This window comes from Carassius auratus, chromosome 3 (genome assembly GCF_003368295.1).
Source record: "Carassius auratus strain Wakin chromosome 3, ASM336829v1, whole genome shotgun sequence".
Lineage (NCBI taxonomy): Eukaryota > Metazoa > Chordata > Actinopteri > Cypriniformes > Cyprinidae > Carassius > Carassius auratus.
Genome location: NC_039245.1, coordinates 22,140,239 through 22,165,508, shown reverse-complemented (window position 1 = coordinate 22,165,508; position 25,270 = coordinate 22,140,239). Strand labels below are relative to the sequence as shown.

Below are 25,270 nucleotides of genomic sequence, written 5' to 3'. Positions count from 1 at the left end.
TAGAGGGCGCTAGAACACATCTTCAGCACAGAAATTCCAAAAAAGCACAAGTGAAGAAAAAAGAGACACTAGTCATGTGTCTGAAAACGCTCACTCATTCACTTATCCCTGTATAATGTATGGCAGTTGAGAGCACTATATCAGGAAGGAGTGAACAAATAAGTGAAATGATTCGGACGGTGACATATACACTGTGCTTGAGACTTTGAGCTGTTGCAAAAACATATGTACTTTTATATTACATGTACCTTATTTTAGAAAATAATATTAATAGCAATAATACTCAAAATGACTTTACATTGCAATTATTCATCAGCTTTGTGGTTTCATTGATGGTATATAATTAATATTAATATTATATATTATTATATATTATATATTATTAAATATATTAATATTTATGCTCATAATCATTAAATACTATTCAAATACTGAGAACAAAAATAATCACACAATTATGTATTTATTATTGGTATCTTGACACTCCATCAGGCAGCGTTTTGTGCTCAGATAAGATGCTTGTAGAGCACCCTCAGGCGACCATTAATTTTGCATCAGAATGAATACGCTACTGTATGGAAGTTCTTAGCGGCCATGCATTATAATTTTGTCCCTTCTCGTTTTCTCGTTATAATGACTTAATTTTCTCGTTATATTGACATAACGACAGTCGTTTTCTCATTATAATGACTTAATTTTCTCGTTTTCTCAAAAAATAACGAAAGTCGTTATCTCGTATACTTATAAGTTCACTTTTAGTATAATTGCAGTACAAACTACAAACATAGAAGTAAACTAGTTGTGTACTCAAAGTTTGCTACTGTTATCCTCCTGAGAACCAAGGAAAATATTTTTTTTCCTAAACATATTTTTTTGTGATTCCATACCTGTTTAGGGTTAAAAAAAACATCCTACAATTTAGAAATTTTTATTTTTATTTTTGTTTTACAGCATTTGGTACATCTCATGTACGTCTTGCAGCCCTTATTTCTGCATCTTTCTGCATGCTTGGTATCCATCATCTCAGGCATGTGCATGGCTCCCAGTCTGCGCACAGATGGCTCTGGTTGTGGGATCCTCATTTTAGATGGTGGCTCATACTCATCCTCACTCTCTTCACAGCTGTTATCCTGTTCCGGACTCTCCAACAGCTCTTCAGCTAGGACTAATTTGAAGTCCAGGTACTGATGTGTGTTCTTGGATGATCTGTGCAGAGCTTTGCTGTCAGACTTGTATTGTATCCAGGAGTTTGTGATGGCAACATCAAAGAAGTGACTGATCACACGCAATGTCCATTTCTTGGTCCAGCTTGACATACGATAGAAGCTAAGCATGCGATCACAAAGATCCACACCACCCATGTTGTCATTATACTGCTTAAATACTGCTGGTCTTTTAACCTGGACCATGTGCTTTTCTTTCTTGGACCATCTGGTACAGATGTCTTCCGGGTCTTTCCCATGTACAGTGGATGCCATGAGCACTGGTTTGTTGTCGAACCATTTTGTGAGCCAGCTCAGGACTCTTTCTGGCCACTGACACTGATGTTCCTCTCCCCTCTTTTTTCAACTGTTTGTCTTCTCTTTGCCAGCAATGCGTCCAGTAGATCTATGGTTGTGAAATACCTGTCGAAGAATATGTGGCTTCCTGTTGGAACAGATTCAACCATGCGTAGAACTGCTGCACCTCCAACTCCTAACCTTTGGACTGTAAAGGTATTCTTCCCTTGGTAGACTTCAAAATCAAGCATCAGACCATTTGGGTATGCAAGGACAAATACATTTAGCCCAGTAGGGTTTGGCTTGACAGGAACATATTGCCTGACTTGACAAAGGCTTGGACTTGGAATTTAGTTCCAAGGAGTACTGAAACAGTACACTTACAAGTAAACTACTAGAACACAGATATTTGTATACTTGCTACATATACTTAAAAATAAACTTGAAGCATAAAATTTTTTGGTAAGGGTTGCGTTTGTGTATAAACTGTGTTCATATGTATAAATATATCGTTGTCAAACTCAACACCATCAGTGTCAGAGGCCTGACAGAATAGAAATAGGCAGATGTGAGGTCTAGTTGTGGTTTGGTTTCTTGTATTTCATTTCAGTGGCACTAACCACTGAGTAAGGAGCAGTAGTTGATCTCTTTATTTCAATAAATGTATAAATACAATACTGCAATTACAATAAAAGCCATTAAAATATTATTAAACTTCCCTTGTTCATTAAACACACCAGAAGATAATTTTTTATAACTGTAAATAAATGTTCAGTTTAATACTGAATGTGTCATTACAACATTCCTGTAGAAAACTTGCATGTTATTCAGTATGATATTTTCAGAAAACATGTTATGAGATTATCAACATTATCAAAATAATTTCTGTAACACATGAAGCATCTGTATGTTTTTAGTCTGTCGTGATGAAAGTTTTCAGGAAGTCTTGAGTCTTTAACACTTTCTGTGTCTTTAACCGTCTGTCATCATTCAGTCAGTATGGAGCTCAGTAAACTTCCTCTTCTACTCTGTGATATTATTTTTACTGTATAAAGATAATTTATATTGTATTATGTAAATTATCAAGTGTTTTAGGGATCCTTATTTATGTCTTTTCTTGTTGATCTTGGTGTTTAAAATCCAGCTCTAGTCCATGATATATGAGTGAAAGATGAGTTTGAGAGAGGAAGAGAAAGTTAGTGCTATTTGTAAATTGCACTCTGTTGTGTTGTAGATCTGTGTGTTTGATCAGTCCTTCAGTTTTTTTTTTTATGATTATAAATGCACAATGTTTTATTTATTTAATTCATGTGACAGACTGAAGTCCAACAACAAATGATAATGAAACCAAAGCATAGAAATGAATATCGTTCACCACTCATGTTTCCAAATTCTAAGTGACTTTTTATTGACAGATATTCCCAAACCAGCTCTGACTGTGCTGCCACAGAGTTCATTGTTCACTGGAGACTCAGTTACTCTGAGATGTGAGGTGGATCATTCATGGGATGGATGGGAGTTTCTCTGGAGTAAAAACTCAAACACTGAATCTACTGAAGCTTCAACTAAAACAATCGATTCAGTGAAAGTCTCTGATGGAGGAGAGTACAGGTGCAGAGCACGAAGAGGAGGATATTACACACAATACAGTGAAACAGTAACAGTGAAAATATATGGCAAGTATTTTTTCTCATAAAATGAACTTTTCTATAAGAACACAATGATAATTATTCATCATACACTGAATAAATTACTAAAACCGTTATAGAGAACAACACTTCAGTATAACCTGATTCTTCTTTTACAACCAAGTAGCTGTGTTCATAAAATAAAAACAGCACATTATATTCATTGTAAATTGTTGTTGTTGTACAGAAAAACCAAAAGCCAAAGTGAGCATTAAACCTGATCATCATGTATTCAGAGGAGAGATAGTCACTCTCAGATGTGACATTGATGGTGAAGGAGTCACTAGCTGGCAGTACAGCTGGTATAAAGATTATTCAAACAGTGTTTTCAGTGAACTACAGGAACACACATTCAGTCCTGTTACTGAGTCTGACACAGGTAAATACTCCTGTTATGGAGCAGAGAGAGGAGGACCACGAACATCAAACATCAGTGATGAAGTTACACTGACAGTATCAGGTGAGTTTGATCATCTCTTTACATACACACACTCTTTACATGTTATTAATGAGTGATTAATGAATTTCTCTATTTCAGATACAGTTTTAAGTGTTTCTCCACAGAACTGGTTGACTGAAGGAGATCCAGTGACTCTGATCTGTCAGGTTTATGGCTCCTCTACAAACTGGACATTCAGCTGGTATTCGGTTTCATCAGGTAAGATATGATGTAAGATATAAAGCTTCGTGCCTTAACATCTGAATTAACTTTTATTATTCAAGTCAGAAATATTACTGAGATAAAAAAAAAATACTGAATCAATCTATATTGTTTTATACAAGAGGTAATTTGCTTCTGTGACTTCTGTGTAAACAGCTTCATAAGGTAACTGAACATTTTTAATGTTTACAGACTTCAAAAATCGTTACCAACTGCTCTCAGACAGCAGCAGAGGAGCTGGAGGAAACTACACTGTCAGTTCTGCTGCTCTAAAACACACAGGAGTTTATGTGTGCAGAGCAGAGAGTCGAGAACCAGCTTATTATACAACCTACAGCAACACACAGCCAGTATGGGTCACTGGTGAGTTTGAACAGAATGAATGAAGCCCAACTTAAACAAGAATGTGTGAGAGTGTTATATGATACACTAACTGATTACTCTGTATCATGAGACACCAAATTCCTTGTTTACATACTGTTTCAGAAATCAAAAGTAAGACTGCATGATAAATTGCATGCCATATTTAATGTGCATCTTGTCAGTAAAGCTGGTTCAGTAATCAGTGGTAAATCTCAATCCCCTGCGCGCTTTCACATGGAGCAGCATTAAAGGGATAGTTCACCCAAATATTAAAATTATGTCATTAATTACTCAATCTCATGTCATTCCAAACCTGTAAGACCACCATTCATCTTCGGAACACAGTTTAAGATATTTTAGATTTAGTCTGAGCTTCCTGTCCCTCCATTGAAACTGTGTGTACGGTCTACTCTCCATGTCCAGAAAGGTAAGAAAAACATAATCAAAGTAGTCCATGTGACATCAGAGGGTCAGTTAGAATTTTTAGAAGCATCGAAAATACATTTTTGTCCAAAAATAACAAAAACTATGACTTTATTCAGCATTGTCTTCTCTTCCAGGTCTGTTGTAAGCACGTTCACTGCAGTTTGTGATATCCAGTTCACGAACTCATCACTCTAAGTAACCGGATCTTTTTGAACCAGTTCACCAAAGCGACTTACAGTACATTCAGGCTAACATAACACTGCGGGTGTCACTGTTGGACAGTGTTTTCTCAACTTCCTGTTGGGCTGCTGGCCTTGCTGTATCAGATTGTAGCTCCGTGTAGCTGTTTTTTTTTTTTTTTTTTTCGCTCTCTCTCTCTAGAATCTTTACCTTACTATCACTCTCTGTTTTATAAAGTGATAAAATATATCTTAATTCACACCATATTTCTGATATTATCGATTAATCTTATCAGATTTATTTTGATCATTCACTTTTATTTTATACCCGTGAGTGCAGTATACCTGCATTGCGTTAGCACTCGTTAGGTTGCATGTATGTATGTTAGACCCTATACCACCTAAGCTCCTCAAAGAGGTGCTTCCAGAAGTCATAGATCCTCTTCTGGCTATTATTAATTCCTCATTGTCATTAGGATATGTCCCCAAAACCTTAAAACTGGCTGTTATTAAGCCTCTCATCAAAAAACCACAACTTTCTTTGCGCCCCGGTGAAACACACCAATTTGAAAAACCATGCAGCAAACTAAAAAAAAGAACCTTAAAAAACGTTTTAAACCGTTTAACTGATAGTATTCATCAGTCAAAATGTTTAGTTTTGGTTAATGGTTAAACAGTCAATATGAGCATCCCTAGAACCTAACGATCAGGTCATGCCTCCCCAGGGACCGGCCGTCCACTGCATTGTGATGGGCTGCAATGGCAGCCACATACACCTTCAGGGAGGAGGGTGACAGTCCACGCTCCAACCTTTCTTGCAGGAAAGAAAGCACGACTCTGACCGGGCATCTCAAGAACAGCAATTCGTGAACAGACTCCACTTCAGAGCATAGGCCTGCCTCGTAGAAGGGGCTCTAGCCTGAGTGATAGTGTCTACCACCGCTGGGGGCAGATCACTTAGGTCTGCCGCGTCCTGTCTAGAAGCCACACGTGGAGGTTCCAGAGATCTGGATGCGGGTGCCAAATGGTGCCAAGCCCCTGAGAGAGGAGGTCTCTCCTCAGGGGGATGCGCCAGGGAGGGGCTGTCATGAGGAGCATGAGTTCCGAAAACCAGGTCTGGGTGGGCCAGTAAGGCGCAACCAACAGGACCAGTTCCTCGTCCTCCCTGACCTTGCACAGTGTCCGTGCGAGCAGGCTCACTGGGGGAAACGCATATTTGCGTAAAACCCGAGGCCAGCTGTTTGCCAGTGCATCTGTGCCCAGGGGGCATTGGACAGGGAATAGTACAGCTGGCAGTGGGAGGACTCGTGGGAAGCAAACAGGTCTACCTGGGCTTCCCCGAATCGACTCCAGATCAGCTGGACTGTCTGGGGATGGAGTCGCCATTCCCCGGGGAAAGTGAGCGCATCGGCTGCACGATTGAGCTCCCCCGGGATGTGGACAGCGCGCAGCGACTTGAGCCACGTCTGACTCCAGAGGAGCAGATGGCGGGCGAGTTGAGACATGCGACGTGATCGAAGACCGACCTGTCGGTTGATGAACGAAACAGCCGCAATGTTGTCCGTGCACCCCAACACGTGCTTGTCCAGCAACAGCAGACAAAACCGTCGCAAAGCTAGATGCACTGCCAGCAACTGAAGGCAGTTGATGTGCCAAAGCAGTCAAGGTCCTGTCCAGGACCCTGAAGCTGCCTGTCCGTTGCAATTCGCACCCCAGCCTGAGTTGGAGGCATCTGTTGTGACAACAACGTGCCGGGACACTTGTTCTGAGCTTCGTGAAGACACGGGGGGACAGGGAGAGCCCGAAGGGGAGGACCTTGTACTGCCACGCCTGACCCTCGAAGGCAAACCGCAGAAACGGTCTGTGACGAGGGAGGATCGAGACATGAAAGTACGCGTCTTTCAGGTCGATCGCTGCAAACCAGTCCTGGGGCTGAACGCATTTGATAATGCGTTTCTGCGTCAACATCCTGAACGGGAGCTTGTGTAGGGCCCGATTAAAGACTCGCAGATCCAGGATAGGTCGAAGGCCGCTGCTTTTCTTGGGCACGATGAAGTAAGGGCTGTAAAACCCCATCCTCATCTCGGCTGGAGGGACCGGCTCGATTGCATCCTTCGCCAGCAGGACAGCAATCTCCTCATGCAAGATAGAGGTGTCCTGGACTGCCACCAAAGTCTCGAGCACGCCATTGAACTTGGGGGGTCGCCGGGCGAACTGAATCGCATAGCCGAGTTGGACCGTCCGGATGAGCCAGCGTGACGGGTTGGGCAGCACAAGCCACGCTCCCAGACTCCGTACAAGTGGCACCAAAGGGACAGTCGTCATACCCGCAGTGGTGCAGCGATGGGGAGTCGTGTCGGAAGGCCCAGAAGGGACTGCGTCCTGGGTCATCACAACCACACTCCCCGTGTTCCCAGAGGAACTGGCCAGAGACGCGTGGAGAGGCGTTGCATCTCCGAACCGTGACCTCTTGACCGCTGGCAAAAGGGGGCGTCGTGGGTGAGAATGAGGAGGCAGTGCTTCGCTCATCGTCAACTCACGAGCCTTGCAACTCGGAGGAAAGGGAAATTGCTCTTTCATTGAAAAAGTGGGTGCCACTGGCCATTTGACCAGCGGCGGAACAGAAAGAAACATAACTGAAGATTTTCCACCCGGCCCTCCTCCGGGGAAAGGAGTGGCGCTGTCTTCGCCAGCTCCTGAAGAGCAGATTCCCACATCTCCGAGTTGCCCGTGTCAGGGCCGCTTAGTCGACTTCTCTGAGGACTTCGCAGCCGGGAGTTACACGGTAGGCGCCGCTCTCCTGCGCGGGGCTCAACGCGCCGGCCTCGAAGAACTCTCAGCACGGGGGGGAGCTGGTGTGGAGGACACAGGGGGGCGCCCACGGCGACGAGCAGGCTGAGGGACTGCCTGCGACAGAATGGTGGCAACCGGAGGATCATGTCATGGCGAGATGTGCTGTATGGCCTCAGTCTGCTGTTGTTCTGTCAGGAACTACTGGGCACAGCCCCTGACAGCGTCGCCACACAGGACAGCCTGGGATATGGGAGCATCGAGAAAGTGAACTTTGTCAATGTCTCTCATACAGACCAGGCTGAACCTGAAACGGCACTACTGGACCACCAGAGTGGACATCGCCTACACGAGGGACTGCGTTGTGACTTCTGTCACCGGGAAGGGGGAGGTCAGTTGCCATGCACAGCTCCTGTATCAACCTCGGGTTGGTCCTACCCTCGTGCATTTGTTAAAGCCTTGGCTTGTTGGGTTTGCAGGATAGCCATGGCATACAAAGCAGAGACAGCTTGGCCCACAGCACTGTAAGCCTTGGTAGCGAGCACGGTCGACAGCTTACAGGCCTTTGGTGAGAGGCGCGGGCTATCCCTCCAAGTGGCGGCGTTTTGCGGACACAAGTGCACCGCAATCGCACTCTCCTGCTGGGGAATGTCAACGCACCCCTAGCTGCCCCGCCATCAAGGGGCCATCCACGACTACATCACTTCCCCATGCACATCCGGGAAGAAAGGAACCAGAGTAAAATGCGGTTGTGAGTCGCGCTCCACACCGAGAACCAATCAAACAGCCATGAGCACTCAGGGCTGGGCGGTGCATTCACCTCCATCCTGATGCTCACAGCTGCCCGGGCAAGCACGGCTGTCAACTCTGGGTCCAATTCGGCAGTGCGACAACACCCGAGGGGGGCAGCCCCGCCGAATCTTCATCCACAGAGGTCAACAGCCCATCCCCGATGCTGCAATCGACATCTGATCTCCGGCAGCAAACTGAATGACCCGTTGGGACTGCCATAAGACAGCCCAGCAAAATCACCCAGCAGCCGCACAGGACAAATGCTGCGGAAGGTATAAGAGGTCTGTGGGGCGTGGCCCGGCGGAAAAGCTCTCACTGTCACCTTCAAATCTCCCAGAGCAATAGCCGACGGTCCTCTGCTCGAGACAGAGAAACCAGAACGGGTAGTGACAGAGGGGTCTGCTCCCTTCCCTTTAAGAAAGGGGAGATGCGATTACAGCGTTGCCATGGTCACACACGCAATGCGTGCATGAACCATCCACGAACGTGCCTTCAGCGTGCTGAATGCCCAGACACGGAAGACAGCAAAAGTGGCCGTTGTCAGAGACCAGGAAACGACCGCATCCAAAAGGACGCGGATGAAACGGCGTCTTGAAAAAGACGTGAATCGTCCGCGATTTGCTCTTTTAGGAAATCTGCTCTCTTAGGTGAAACGCCCAGGGGAATCGCTGAAAGGGACACCGCTGTTTGCGCCGTACCGCCAACCAGAACAGCTTCCCGACACAGCAGATGAATGGCTTTGTGGAGTATAACAGCTTTCATACAACCACTCGGCTCCGAAGCAAAAATCTAATGAGTGGATGCTCCTGTCGCCCTATTTATACCTGTCGGCACGGGAGTGGCTCAGGTATGTTAATCCACTAGCCAATTTTCATTGGCGTTTTCTCTTAAATTCAGAGATGATTGGCCTCCCAAGTGAGACCCCATTTGTCGGTCGACATAACTCGTAGTGACCGACAGATGGGGAACCGGCTTTACTGACAAGATTCACATGTGATTAATCAAAAGTCGCCATTCCGAAATATAGAATATAGCAAATGTAGAACCCACTTTTGGCTAAGCATTAAATTATTTTTCCACAGGTAATGGGTGAAGGATCTGAGGATTTCATTTGAGCTATTAAATAGCAATCTTTGTATATGCAGCTTGAAGAGATCAAACATCTGTGCTTTACTTCATTGGGGTGGAACTCTTTCATGTTACTTTGTCATTCTAATTTTCTAATTTCATTTCTTAATATTCACTTACTTATTACATTTTTATTTTACTGTCTAATGATCAACATCTTTTATCCTCTGGCAAGTTCATTATTACTGTTACTCCTTCAATGCAATTTAGCAGTTTGCCACATGAATAAACACAGAATGTGATTGTGGGTGTTTATCAACACTTAAAATGTGACTCATCCAATCCAAATTTAGAGTCGAAACTTCAGTTTTGTAATAAGTAATGAGGTGAAAGAAAGCGTGTGATTAACAAATAGTAAAAAAAATTATTCTGTCATAATTCACAACTACATGTGAATGGCTGCCGATAAAGGAAAAAAACCTCTATATTATTTATTAAATCTATATTATTTGTGAAACAAAAATTATTAAGGATCTGAGGGACAATAAATAAATATATCTAATTAAAACAATATGTGCTCTGACCACTTTAATATAAATGTATTTTGAAACATTTCTTAAGCTGTAGCTGTAATTGTCTTCTCAGGTGTTTCTCCTCGAGACTCTCTGATCATCAGTCCCAGCAGAACTCAACACTTCACATTTGTCTCTTTCTCTCTGAGTTGTGAGGACCAGAGTAACTCTGATAGATGGAGAGTGAGAAGATACACTGATAGTGGACAGCTGGAAGATTGTTCATCACCAGTGTGGGGATCACAAACAGGATCTACATGTACAATCAGCTCCACCATCACATCAGACACTGGAGTGTACTGGTGTCAGTCTGAATCTGAAGAGAAATATCACCCTGTTAATATCACTGTACACTGTGAGTCTTTGTGAATTTGTTTCACTGGTAGTTTACAATTAATACATAAAGCAGGCCGATTAAACAAGTGCAGGACACATCAGTGATAAATAAAAAATCTCAGCGGGCAAGTGGCACTAAAAATCTATTTATTTCTGAAAATATATATTTTATATAATTATTATGTCACCACATTATTAATATAATATTTACTGTCAGCTTGTGTTTCCTCTGTTTGTGTAGCTGGTGTGATTCTGGAGAGTCCTGTTCATCCTGTGATTGAAGGAGATACTCTGACTCTACACTGTTTATATCAACATTCAACTCCAACAAACCTCAGAGCTGATTTCTATAAAGATGGATCACTCATCCAGAATCAAACTACAGAGATGATCCTCACTAATGTCTCAAAGTCACATGAGGGTTTCTACTACTGCAAACACTCAGAGAGAGGAGAGTCACCCAAGAGCTGGATCTCAGTCAGAGGTGAGATTGAGAACTAAAACACTATTAAAATGTGCCTATGTAATTTACAGCACTAATCTGAATGTGAAATGTATTTGTCTCAGCTTCCTCCAGAACATCAAGATCTGAAGGGTTCAGTCTTGTGATAATTGGAGTGACTGCAGGACTGACCATCTCAATTGTGATCATTGTCTTGGTCCTTCTGTGGCGCTACAGAAACAAAGGTTCTTCATCTGTCATTAAAATTCATGACATTTTGGTAGACACTAACTCTGATCCTAAATCTTGTGAGCTGCTGTCCTGCATCAGTCTGATCTGGTCATCTGTTTGGGGGTAGGTGTTGCCTAATGGTTAAAGAATCGGAATCTGAAGGTTGCAGGTTTGAGTCTCCGTTCCAGCAGACATTGTAGGTGGGGGGAATTAATGTACAGCACTCTCTCCACTCTCAATGCCCATGACTGAAGTGCCCTTGAGCAAGGCACTGAATCCCCAGTTGCTCCCGTGCACTCGATATATAGTTGCCCACTGCTCCGGTTGTGTGTTGTGTGTTGTGTGTGTGTGTGTTGTGTGTGTGTGTGTGCGCGTGCGTTCCCTACTCACTCCTGGTATTTGTGCACTTGGATGGATTAATTCCGAGTATGGGTTACCATACTTGGCAAATTTCACGACTTTCACTTTTCACTTTGGCTTAACTGGCCTCCAAACATGGTAAAGCTGTTGGCTAGTTTGCACAGAAATAAGCTTTCTGTGTAGTTATTTCTACTTTCTCAGGCTGAAAAGGCTGGAGATTAGGCTAAAATGTCCTCTTGTCCATAATATTTGTATGATACACATAGTTACTGCATATGTAAAGTGCTCCAAATTAGTTACTACTTTTGTTCTTTTTGAGTTACAGTAAGATGGAGTCTATGAAGTCAGCAGTGAAGCAGCTGTTTCTGAACAAATCCATAATGTCATAAATAAAAACATTTGACTAAACACTATCATTCTCACACATGTATGCAAGGAGATTAAAAGTCAGTTTTAAAATGTTTACATAATCATTATGTTTGTCTAGGTGTAAGATCTCAGTCTCCCTCTAGTGTCGTTCAACAGCAGAACAGCAGTCAGACATCAGAGCAGAACCAGAGTGACCCGGGAAACAACACACTGCTGTCTGGTCAGTCTTTACCTACAGTATTAATCATAAATAAACACCCATAATATTTACAAGCTGAGATGAAAGAAACTCAGGTATAACATTTAACTAACAGGACTGATCTCACAACTTAAAAACTTAAGTTCAACATGAGATTTGTTTAACTGACATTTTCAGCTGGATGTTATTTTATTATCAAAAATAGCATTACAAAACATTAAGTGCTTCATATTGTTAAGCCAACCTGAACACAATATTTTTTTCTGTGGAACTGATTTCATATAATTTTCAAAATATACTACTCAAATTTAATGAATGAATTTATTGCAGTTTCTCATATTTATTAGTTTATATTTATGAGTCTCTTGATGAAACGATTAACAAAGACATCAAAATTACAGGTGATTATTACATCATAACTAATGATGTCATCGAAATTATTTTGTCATAATAAAATTTCAATATTTTTCTGAATCAGCAGTTGTTTTCTAAAGAAAGTGCTTTTATTATTATTATTATTATTATTATTATTATTTTGTGTCATGTTTTTTTGTGATATTTGCAGAGGAAATAAAGTTAAACTAATTATTACTTTGTCTATTATTCATTGTAGACAGTGTAAATCAACCTATAGAACACATCTATACTGAGACTGAGCTCAAATCTACAAGTCTTTTAGTGAAAACCAGTGAAAGTTCTGACACTGTTTACTCTAAACTGACCCTGGTGACCCATCAAGGTGAGTGTCAAAGTAACAACAATCACAGTTCACAAGAAGTCACTGGAAATTATTATTGAGAATTTAAAAATTAAATCAAATACTGTATAATTTTTTTTATATATTAATTTTGAATTCATTTCTATATTTTCAGCTGCTGGATCTAATGATCTGACGGATGCGGAGGCTGGAGAATGACCAGGATCATCAAGGCGTTGATTTTTTATGATACTGAGCACTTGATGGTGTTCATATCAGTACTTAATGTTATGATGCAAGCATTGACATGCTTCAGTGACTATGCATGCTAATCAGTGAGCTGATTGTACATTATTAAAAAATAAATAATAAAAAATAAATAGAGAGAGGGATAGAGAGATTTTAGAGCAGCAAATCAGTTTATTACTATGATTTCTGAAAGATCAGAAAGGTAATGCCAAAATTCAACTTTGCCATTAGAGGTTATTAAAAAAAGAGAACAGTTATTGTAAATTGTATTAATAATTCACAATGTTACTGATTTTACTGTATTTTTGATCAGATAAGAGATTGTTCGCATTTGTATATATGTGACACGGAAACCAGTGACACAAGTCGGCAGCACAACTTTCAAGCAAAATGAGAAAGAAGCGTTTTACGTTTTTTTGCAGAATCTGTTAGTTGAGATCACGAAGAAGCCTCTTCATGTTTGAGATAGATTAGTGAGATAGATTAGTGATTAGATTATGAGACTAGCAGTATTGGTATATTTAAAAGCATACATTTTGAGGTTGAAATCGGTTTGTTTTTCAGAGAAACTAGAGCGCGCGGTAGTGGCGTGTCATTGTCTGTTGATTTCCATACTAGATAAGCCGACTGTTGTTTCTTTTGTTATTGCCTCCGCCCTCCAAGGGAAGCGTGGCTACTTACTGGCTATTTGCTACATGAGGAGAAAAGTAGAAAGAGGCTTTCTCCAGACATTATGTACAACATAAGGCTGGATTCTTTAGCTGCACCTGCGGAAAAAGAGGGGCAGGACATGCGAATTACTGGACATTTGGAGTCAAACAGACGCACAGTGCAAACTTCGGAGATGGTTCCTTATTTCATTGGAGGCAACGTGATCTGTAAGAATTCTTATGGGGTGAGTTCATTCTGAGAACACATACATGTTATCTCATGTTTAGTCCATGTTTGGACCTTACGTTAGTTACTTGCATTTATGCTTTACTTTAAGTCTTTGCCACGTGAGGTAATTTTTTGTTGTACTTTGCCCTGATGTTGACGCGTGCACAAAACTACTACAGTACCTCAGCTTTTCACAGACATTTCACTGTGAAATGACTGGTTAGATAAGCCTAAGCTCTTTCCAATAAAATCCATGCAAAAGTCAATATCAGTTTCATTTTTGAATACAGTATGATGTACCGAATATTCTTCAGTTTTATGCAAAACAGAAATATGATGAATAGAATATCAGACCTCTGTCATATGACCAAAAATAAATCCAAAAAAATAAAAAGCTTTTTTCAAAGTTGTGTTTGACACATGAAAACTGTAACAATGCATTTTACAAGGTAACATGATGCAACCTTGCTCTCACTCAAAATGTGAAAATTTGAATTATAACCATAAAAGTTAAGCAAAATAATCTTGGAACACGGAGTTAAATTTAATCACTAAGAGAAGATAATGTCCCATAGGATCATAATCACTGTGTAAGAACCAGAACATTTATTTTGAAAGATACAAAAACCCAATGAATGTTCTGAAACATGTGAAGCCCAAAGGTTATTGCCCCATTGTGATCAGTAAAAATTTACAACCTGAAGGTAAAATGTGATTCCTGGAAGAAGAAGAAAAAACAACGGATTTTATGGTTTTAATAAACAAAAATAGCACCTTGTGTTTAATACTGCATCTCAACCCCCTGGCATTTAAAGAAACAAAAGATAACGACACGTCAACAACCAACCTAGAACAAAAGCGGCTTCAGTCAGCTGAACAATATTTAAGGCTACTTAGCCAACAAACTAAAATAAACTGTGAAAAATAATACATAATACAGAAAGACCCGAAAATCAATACTTACAAGAAGCAAATTTCACAACAAACATGGCTTCATACCATTTTGTTAGTTGACCGTCCAAAGGAGTCCTCCTTTCAATAAAAAAATCTTGGCCACACACAAATTATGCTTTCTTACCACATTTGCATTCGCTATCAATCACGGGCCATAACAACTGTCTCTTTTTACGATCAGTTTTACATGGGTCTTCAGTGAATCGAAGCTTGTTCACTTGCAAAAATTATGATTTTTTTTTTTTTTTTGGCTGCTTTCCGAACTGCATCACAAAGTGCACGAGAGATGAACTTCATGATAATCACTCTGCTTTTTCCTCTTGGGACCCAGGCGATGTACTGCCTCTACAAGCCTAGATTTCTCCTCCGGTAACAATGATTGGCAGATCTGTATGACTTCCCTCTGGACGTCCTCTGCCTCGGTTTCATGTACTCCATATAATTTGAGGTTACATCGCCTAGATGTGACATTTGAAATCATAATGACAGCTAAAGTGTGTCAGTAAAAATAAACTTCTTACAATATTTAAATTGGCAATGCATATTCTCAGAGCACCCAATCTGGAGAACTGACAGGCAAAATATGTTTTTCTATAATATATTTAAGCCACCCCAAAAAAAGGAAAATAGTCGTGCATTATGGATGTGACAGGAAATAACATAATTTTCAGTATACTGCTTGATTTTTGAAGTCTGTGAACTTTTAAGTCAAATGTATAAATCTTGATATCCACATGATAAAGGCCCCCCAACTGAGCCTGGTTTCTCCCAAGGTTTTTTTCTCCATTCTGTCACCATTCTGTCACTCCATTCTGTCACGGTGACTTTGTGACCGTTTACACTGTTGACGCAATGTATTTTGTTTAAAGCGCTATATAAATAAACGTGACTTGACTTGATAAAATGTAAACACATGCTTTTATGACATGAGTTTACTGTAAACACATCCCACTGTTGAGAGTCTTGTAATTCACTTCAATCTTTTTGAACTTTATGAATTATTATTTTAGGTTTAAGTGGTGTGTGTGCGTAAGTAACTGGAAGCAGGCAGAGTACAGCGGTTTCTCAAGAACGCAGTGCCATCTGCTGGTAAAAGCTACTCTCAGAATCGATTCAAGAGAATCATGGTGCATTCGAAAAAAATTGTAGAATCGATCCACGGATCAGTTGACAATAACGATATACATGTAATTAAGGACCATCTTATCTGAAGTGATGAAAGAATAACTAACTGGACTATCTCAGCTTCTGAACTATCAGGTCAGGCTACATGATATGAGACATTAATATAAATAGATTTCTATTCAACTTATTTTCACTGATTCTGTGCTGTTTTTAGTGTCATCTTGACATTTTTAATCTGTTGTGTAAAATAGTCTTTGAGCTGTCAAAACCTGAGCTTGAATGACAGGTAGTCAAAATAAAAGTTGGCCAAGCTGAGCTAATTAAAGCACTTCTTCAATCTGCGCCATCTTGCGCCCTGTCCACCAGCCTTACTATAGTCTCCTGTGAGAGATGCAGTAATCACAGCTGCCTGTCATGATAGCAGGGCGGAGAGTAACAGGCTTTTTAAAACTATTCTTCCAACGGCTTGAGCTTTGGCTAATAATACTAAGTGAGATCATGGAAACCTCCATCAAGCCCCATCATGTTTGACTGATCTTTTCCACTGGATAACAACAACTGATATCTGCAGAAATGTGCTGATCTAAACTCCTGTTGCTCTTGAACTCCAGAAGGTAAGCTTCGTTTTAGTTGTGGCGCGATATCTTTAACAGTAGCTAAAACTATTGACTATTGCAATCATTAGAAATGAGCAGTTACTTCTGTGCAAATTTCACAAATTCAGTTTTAGGCCATTTTTATTGAGTAACTATTTTAACGTGTTTGACAGTGTGGTAGAGTTTATTAAGCAAAATATAAATTATTCAAGTATAATCAATAGGAATATAGCCATTTACGTGTTACATTATTCTACTATTGTAATCCTTTGTATTCGCCTGCATGTCTGAGAAAATAAATTCCATATTGGGTCTGTTAAAGCTGTGGACCGTTCCTGTACCATCACTTAAGTGTGACCTGGCAGAACACAGAAGGAGTGAATGCACTTAGAAAAAAAGTTTCAGTAAAGACTGTGTTGATATTTTTGCATTGTAGATTTTTCATACATATTTGAAAGTTTAAATGGAAACAAAGAGGTTTCAAAAAAGTGACGGGACTCCCATACAACATGCTGAACAAATAGGTCAAATAATTTCTGCTATGATGCTACCTAAACAACTAGCGATAATCAAGAGTCAGGTTCATAAAAAAAGGAAATTATTTTGTCATTAAAGGGAACAATGCAGTGGATTTTGAAGCTAAAAAAAAGACTCAGGGTGTCAGGTAGCAGAATTAGCACCTGTAGAATTTTAGATGATATAATTCAAATTCAACAAAAGCAGGCCCCTATGAGAACTAACCGTGGCTCCAAAGGGGGGTCAAAAAAGACAGCCAAGAGATTTGGTGTAAACCTGCATGACAAATTGTTGCACCAACTTCACTTTTGAATATTCTCATTTCAGAAGTGATAAGGAAAAGTAAACAGCAAGGATATTGTTCTCCTCATTTACGTGCAATGGTAGATGATTTTCTTGCCACACATGGAGTTTGTGCCAAAAACAATGTGAGAAAAGGAATAACAACACCAATAGGCCATATACCAGTTACCAGAAGGAATGCATTATGTGGATATGATAAACCGAGTACAAGGCAAAAGGTACATGCTTGTTATCATTGACAGATTAAACAGATGGGTGGAGGCAGTATCATCAGCAGATCATGGAGCAGGAGCAGTAATTACATTTCTAATAAGAGAAGTAATTCCAAGATACAGAATACCATGAGAAATCAGTTCAGATAATGGATCAACATTCACACACAAAAAAAAAAAAAAAACTGTAAAACAAGTATTTCAACATTTGAGAATAAAGCAGAGACTAGGGTGTGTACCATCCACAATCACAAGGGATTGTAGAGAGATTTAATAGAACCCTCAAGGCCAAACGAAACAAAATATTGTCACGACCGGTGATACGACGAGACACAGGGAGAGATCCAAATGAGAGTACGTCTTTATTTAAGGGGCAAACCAAAGAGAATAAACAGTCCAGGCAGGGGTCGATACCAAACAAAACATAAACAAACAAGGACACAAGGCAAGAGCACGACAAGATAACGGACATGAATGAACAAGGACTCCGTGACACATACTAAGACAGGCCTGGTATAAATACACAGGGAGAGACGAACGCTAATGGGGAATTGACAGAGTATGATGATTGATAACCAGTGACAGCTGGGTGCAATGATTTAGGCAGAGACGTGAGGAATGTGGTTAATGAAGTGACAGACACCGTGGGGAAGGATAACATCTAGTGGATACCCAGGGAACACAACCCAGACACTGTGACAAATATGTGAAAGTACTTACTAAACTAAACTTAACTGGATTGATGCGTTAACTCTTGCACTAATGAGTTATCGCATGCAGACTAACAGAAAAACACATTTAACACTGCATGAAATGCTTACTGGTCGACCCATGCCTGTACCATATTGTAGAGGTCCCTACGCAGGACCTACTCTAGAGCAATTGCAAATGGAACTTTGATCTTATATGAAGAAATTAAATGCCATACATAAAGCTATCTATTTACAGGAAACAAGAAAAGAGCCCTGTGAGGAAACGGAGTCAGAATGTCCAATTGTTCAAGGTGACCATGTATATCAGGGGGTATTCCGGAGAAAGTGGAATGAGCCCAGGAGAGAGGGACCCTACAAAGTCATGATAGCTACTCCAAAAGCAGTCCAAGTGGAGGGAAGTACAACCTGGTATCATCTAAACCACTGTACTAGAGTTCCCAATGTAAGGATGGAAAGAGAAGGAAACAAACAAGCAGACAACTCAGGAGAAAGTGACGAGGAAAGACAAGTGACAAAAAATGAAGTGCAAACTGGTGAAAGCTCAAAAAAAGATCCACAAGGATCTGACATCCTCCTGTCAGACAAACAGGAGAGGAGAAAGGATACAACATATCTGATGATAATCACGTGCCTAATGAATCTAATAATGCAAGTCCAAGCTCACCCAGCGGAGAACAGGATGACTTCCCTTCAGTTAACTTTTCAGTCCTCAAACAAAACTTATAATAATACCAAAAGATGCATAAATATCATAGAAACATTGACTATGACACCCAAGATTATGAAGAAATTACTCAAGATGAGGAGTTCTGGAAGACAGCACAAAATAAGGAGTTGTATAGATGGACAACCTTTACTGCCAAAGAACCAGGAAAAGAAAAATGCTTGCTGTGCTCCAGATCTCATTTAAACAAAGTAATAGCGACACTAAATCCACATGATTATCTAAAATGTGCGGAATTTGGTAGAATTTTTTGTCATTTAACCAATTTTACAAGACTTTTGGGATAATTCAAAGTTTAAAGATTATGTTATTAGACCACTCTGAGGGATCTTGATCTCAGGTATACGGATGTAAGTCAAAATATGAAAATATAAAAAGAGAAGTAGAAAGTTACAGAATTGTATAACATAGATTATAAACAAGTATATGAGTGCTTCAATAAACCAAAAGGAACACATGAATTGGGTAAATTCAAATGAAAATGCATTATTATTTGGTATAGAGACCTTCCAGAGCTCCGGATCATTTAGCACATGAAAAAAAAAAGGAATTAAAGTAGCACTCGAAAAATGTGAAAATCAAACTATTGCTCTACCTTCTATCAAAATTTATGAAGACCAATCATTAATAGCAGATTTATTTTGGATTTGGATTTTATTTTGGATTTTTCTTTATATATTGGGTGGAAAGGAATATGTGTAAGAGTATGATTATTCAAAGAAATTACCATTGCACAACTGGGAACAGAACAAAATAAAAATAAAGAAAACTAAATAATTAGAGCTTATTTACCAGACCCTAATAAATATGTAGACAACCTAGAGGAATTCCACACAAATTTAAGGCAAGAGACTAAATTAAATCAGGTATTGAATCAATATTGATTGGGAATTCACTAAATAAAAATATAGGATGGATTAATTATATTTATTATAATTAAAGTTATAACGAAGATCCATTAATTATACTGTTGATGCATTAAAGGGTTAGTTCACCCAAAAATGAAAATTATGTCATTACCATCATTTCGTTCCAAACTTCACAAGACCTTCGTTCATCTTCTGTGACGGTTGGGTTTAGGAAAACACAAGGAGAGGGTAGGATCCAATAGCAAGGTATGGGTTTTATTAAACAGAAGGGTAAATACAAAATAAACAGTCTTGAGACAAACAAAACCAAAAAGGGAACCGGATGAAAACGGGAACTCGGAGGAACGAGAAGGTAGGGGAAGTCTCGGGAGACGAGAGCATAAGAAACACATAGGGTAAGGACTCCATACAGATGACAGAGAAAGACAGCTATACATAGGGAGACTAATGACAAAGGATTGTCAGCACCTGTGCGATTTAATTGGAGTGCAATTAATGTGAAGACAGAACCAGACTAGAGGAATTAAAGTGCCTATTGTGAAGTGCCTAAGGTGAAGTGCGCTCACTAGGGAACACCCAGGAAAACAGAGACTGACAGCGTGACATCTTCAGAACACAGTTTAAGAAGCTTATAGCGGCTTTACAAGGCACTAAGAAAGGCAAAGTACCAGGCGTAGATGGAATCCCAGCAGAGCTTTTTCTGAAATATTTAGATTAACTGGGGCCTATCTTCCTAACTTCCCTACATTTGCTGTAGAGCCTGGTGCATTTCATCTACAAATAATACAGCACTGATGTTGTTGATACCTAAAAAAGGCTGTGAATATCATTCAGATCATTCAGATTCAGATCATTATAGACCCATTAATTTGTTAAATACTGATATTAAAATGTTTGCTAGAATCCTTGCCTTGCAATTACAGCGGTATATAAATAAACTAGTACATCCAGACAAGAATGGCTTTATGTCAAACAGACTGGCTGTGGAAAATATTCAGAGACTTATGCATGTCATACATGATGCTCAGGTCTGTCCCACTACCTCTGGTCATTTTTGGATGGATATGGACTTGGCGAAGGCTTTGTAAATACGATTAAGCTCTTATATTAGAACCCCATGGCTTCTGTAATAACTAATGGGTTGCACTCTCTACCCTTTAATTTACAAAGAGGCACAAGACAATGGTGCCCTTTATCCCCAATGTTATTTGCATTGTCGCTCGAGCCTTAAACACATCTGATAAGACAGGAAAATATTTGTTCAATCTCAGTTAGTTCTTATTGACAACATATATCTCTTTATGTGGATATATTCACATTCATGTTCATCCATCCCTTCAAGCTATTCCAGGTGCCAATTATCTACAAATTCTGGTCAGGGTGGAACAAGATCTCCAGAGACGGTCTTTGATTATCACTACACGCTAAAATAGCAAATGTCTAAATGAATGTCTTGCCGCAGATTAATTTTCTCAGCTCCATGATTCTGTTACCTGCACCTAAAAGATTTTGGCACAAACTTAATTATATGATTCCTCAATTCATTTAATAGTAAACAACCAAGACTAAAATTTGAAACCCTGCAGCGGGTAAAACAAAATGGGGGTTTTTCACTTCCAAGCTTTGATTTGTACCATAGAGCCTTTCAACTAAGATGTATCCAGGTCTGGCTTAGCCCGGTCACTAAGGTTCCCTGGAGGGAGATTGAGGAGAGTTTAGCTGGCAATCACCGATTACAACAAGATGTACTGTTCTCGGGGCTCAGTAACAATGAATGCATTCTTTTGGTCCAATCATGACCAACACTGTAGTCAATTTTAAGTCGATGGGAAAAAAATATTCAAAAAAGTGGAATCTCATACCCCCATTTGGTATAACCAAACCATTCTTTGAGTTGCACCATTTGTATCCAGAGACTGGATGCAAAAAAATCCATTTATACACTGAAGGATTTATTTCAGGACCTAAAGACATGTTAGGTTTTCAAGAATTGTGTGAACAAAATGGAACAAAAACTTCTTCCTTGTGTTTATATCTGTGCCTCAGATGGGTCATGAAGGTCTATGGAGTGCCCTGGGGAGGAATGCTCCCCATACATCCAATTATTAACCAGCTTGATTCGATTTTGTCTGGACAATTTACATCATGGACATATGGGAAGGTTCTAGATGCCTCATCAAAGGGCTTAGCTATACAGTGTGGAAAGAGACTTTGAATTTGATGAGGATATCATGAATTGTGGTAGATAGAACATGGCAGAATGTTTTTACTTCAAGAAATCCAAATCACCAACTGATTCATTTTAACTTCTGTCTGAAAAGACATAAGATTGACTCTTCATTCAGCCCCTTCTGCAATAACTGTTCTGATTAACAACTTAGAACATTTTTCCACATAATGTGGGAATATGATAAGGTCAAAAAATTTGGAATGCAGTATGTACTGTCTTATCAAAAATTATTGAGTACCCTATACCGGTGAACCCTCCTGTATTACTATTGTATGACAATTCCACATTGAGCTTTGCTAAGTTGCAAAAAATTATTTGACTTGTCGGGTTGACATCTGCCAAAAAAATTGTTAGCTTAACACTGACTCACTCCACATAATTTGGATATGTAAAAGTGGCTAATGCAACTTCAAGAGATTATTATGTTAGAAATATCCACTGCCGGGTGAATATGGTAATTTTTTTTTTACATTACAGACCTGGACTATAGCTGCTGAGAAGATCTACAAATATATTATACAGAACAATGACTTGGACTTAGAATGAAATGGGTGTTGTCGGGGGGGGGGGGGGGGGGGGGGGGTGTCACACACCTGGACTCATTTAATGTGTTTTGCCCGTGACCCAGTTTCTGTCTTTCCGTGTTTGATTAGTTCCCAGGTGTGTCCATTATCTTCCTCATGTGTTCCATGTCCCTGTTAATTTAATGATTCCATCCACCTGTGTTTCCCCAATTATCTGTTGTTCATAAGCCTTGTCCCTTCAGTTCTGTTTGGTCGGGTCTTCTCACTAGCTACTCACTTGTGCTCACTTGTCCTCACTTGTGCTCACTTGCTACTTACGTGTGTCTACCTCTGTGCTCCATGTTGGATACCCCCTGTGTTGGATATATTAAAAGCCTTATTCTGTTTATCCTCGACTCCGTATTCCTTCAGGCAGCGTAAAACCGTGACAGAAGACCCGACCTAATAAGAGAAAATAGAAAACTGCGTGTTCTTCCCTCCGTTTTGTTTTTGTGTTTTCAAAGTCTTTTCTTTTCTTAGTGTTTCTATGGATCCCCTCTATCGTCCCGAATTCCTCATCCTTCTGCTGAAGCAGGAAGAACGCTCTCTCGAGGACCACACCAGATGGTTTTCCTTATTAGCTAATGCCACCAGCTACCCGGACGGCGCGCTCTGCACCTTCTACAACACCAGCCTGAACTCCAAATGCAGAGCGTTGTCGTCCGAAGATGGTCCTCGGGAGGATTTCGCCGCATTCGTGGAGTGGACTCTGGCGAGAAATGGGTCACCTCTCACCGTCTGCCCCATAGAGGACCTCGCCAGCCCCACTCCCGACCCAGAGACCAGCCAGCCACCATCACGCCGCACGGAGCCAGAGCCCACCGCAGCCGCAGAGTCCGAGCCATCCACTGACAGGGAGCCGGATCTCGAGAGCACGACTGACCAGGTGTGTGAGCCGGCAACACCGTGCATCGTGGGAGTCCTCGTGGAGATCGAGGGCGTGGAGGAAAGCCCTGCCCACACTCCTGCGACTGAGGGTGAGCTGTATACAGTCTCTGAAAGTCATATGGAGCAAGTTCTGGATCTGATGGACTGGTCTACGGAGGTAATCCCTAATATTCCTGTTTCCCCGCTGGTTCCGTCCAGCCCTGATTCCCCTGTATACCCTCTCAGTCTCCCACTCCTACCTCCTCCAGTCATTTCCTCTGCTCCATTTCCGCTGGTTCCGCCCAGCCCTGAGTTTTCTGTTTCTCCGCTGGTTCCGCCCAGCCCTGAGTTTTCTGTTTCTCCGCTGGTTCCGCCCAGCCCTGAGTTTTCTGTTTCTCCGCTGGTTACGCCCAGCCCTGAGTTTTCTGTTTCTCCGCTGGTTACGCCCAGCCCTGAGTTTCCTGTATCTCCGCTGGCTCCGCCCAGCTCTGAATCTTCTGTTTCTCCGCTGGTTCCACCCAGCTCTGAATCTTCTGTGTCTCCGCTGGTTCCGCCCAGCTCTGAATCTTCTGTGTCTCCGCTGGTTCCACCCAGCTCTGAATCTTCTGTGTCTCCGCTGGTTCCGCACAGCTCTGAATCTTCTGTGTCTCCGCTGGTTCCGCCCAGCTCTGAATCTTCTGTGTCTCCGCTGGTTCCGCCCAGCTCTGAATTTTCTGTGTCTCCGCTGGTTCCGCCCAGCCATGATTTTTCTGTTTCACCACTGGTTCCGCCCAGCCCTGAATCTTCTGTGTCTCCTGTATTCCCTCCCAGCCTCCCTCTCCCGCCTCCTCCCAAACCTGCTGGTCCCTCTACTCCTCTTTCGCTGGTTCCGTCCAGTCCTGATCCTCCTGTCCTTCCTCCCATCCTTCTCCTCTCTCCTCCTCCTAGACCAGCCAGTTCCTCGCCATCCCTGCTGGTACCAGTCAGTCCCGCAGCTCACCCTCAGTCCGCGCCATCGGGGCGCGGTGGTTCGCTGCTGGACTGCCAGTCTCCAGCTCCGCCTTGGCGTGTTAAGGCCCTGTCTCCGCCTCCAGCCTCCGAGCCCTGGACTCCTCCTCGGTCCTTCGACCCAGCGGCTCCGCCTTGGCTCTTAGCTCCCTCGTCTCCACCGTGGCCTGTCATCCCACCTGCTCCACCGGGCTCCCTCGTCCCTCCGGCTCCACCTTGGTCAGTCGTCGACCATCCGCCGCCTCGGGACTCCACTCCTCTGGTTCCACCTCGTCTTTCCATCCCTCCGGCTCTGTCAGGCTCCTCCTTCCCTCCGGTTCCACCTCCATCCTCGGTCGCTCCGGCTCCACAGCGGTCTGCCAGGACCCCGCCTCCGCCTTGGTCGCCTGAGCCTTCTGCTCCACCTAGGCCCTCCGGAACCTCGTCGTCACCCTGGCTCTGCGGCTGTGCTGCTCCATCTTGGGCTCCTCACCCACCGGTGCAGTCTCCGCCTGTCGGCCCCCTGGTGTCGTCGACCCTTCCTTCACCATGGCTCCTCCCGCCGTCGACTCCACCTTGGATCTCCGTCCTGGCTGGTCTCTGGTGGACCATCTGGCTCTTCCTGCTCCTGTCTCCTCCCTGGCTCCTTCCTCCGTCTCCTCCCTGGCTCCTCCTTCTGTGGTCCCTGTCTGCTGGCCCCCTCCTGGAAGTCCGTCCTCCACCGGAACCTCCTCCCAAGTTCCCACCTACGCCTCCCCCTGTTGTTTCTACGGTGCGAGGACGCACCTACCGGGAGGGGGGAGTACTGTCACACACCTGGACTCATTTAATG

At 41.8% G+C, this 25,270-nt stretch overlaps 2 protein-coding genes across 2 annotated transcripts in view; both read left to right on the top strand.

The window, feature by feature from the left end:
* LOC113051022 (Fc receptor-like protein 5) overlaps nucleotides 1–25,270 on the top strand; it is a 53,391-nt gene that overhangs the window by 25,003 nt on the left and 3,118 nt on the right. The window lies entirely within an intron of this gene.
* On the top strand, nucleotides 1,477–13,081 carry LOC113054434 (Fc receptor-like protein 5). The gene is made up of 10 exons (XM_026219989.1): nucleotides 1,477–1,486; nucleotides 3,375–3,647; nucleotides 3,726–3,845; nucleotides 4,041–4,211; nucleotides 10,112–10,393; nucleotides 10,616–10,858; nucleotides 10,942–11,061; nucleotides 11,895–11,996; nucleotides 12,589–12,714; nucleotides 12,848–13,081. Exons 1-10 carry the CDS (start codon nucleotides 1,477–1,479, stop codon nucleotides 12,889–12,891), a joined length of 1,491 nt encoding a protein of 496 aa, XP_026075774.1. The 3' UTR covers nucleotides 12,892–13,081.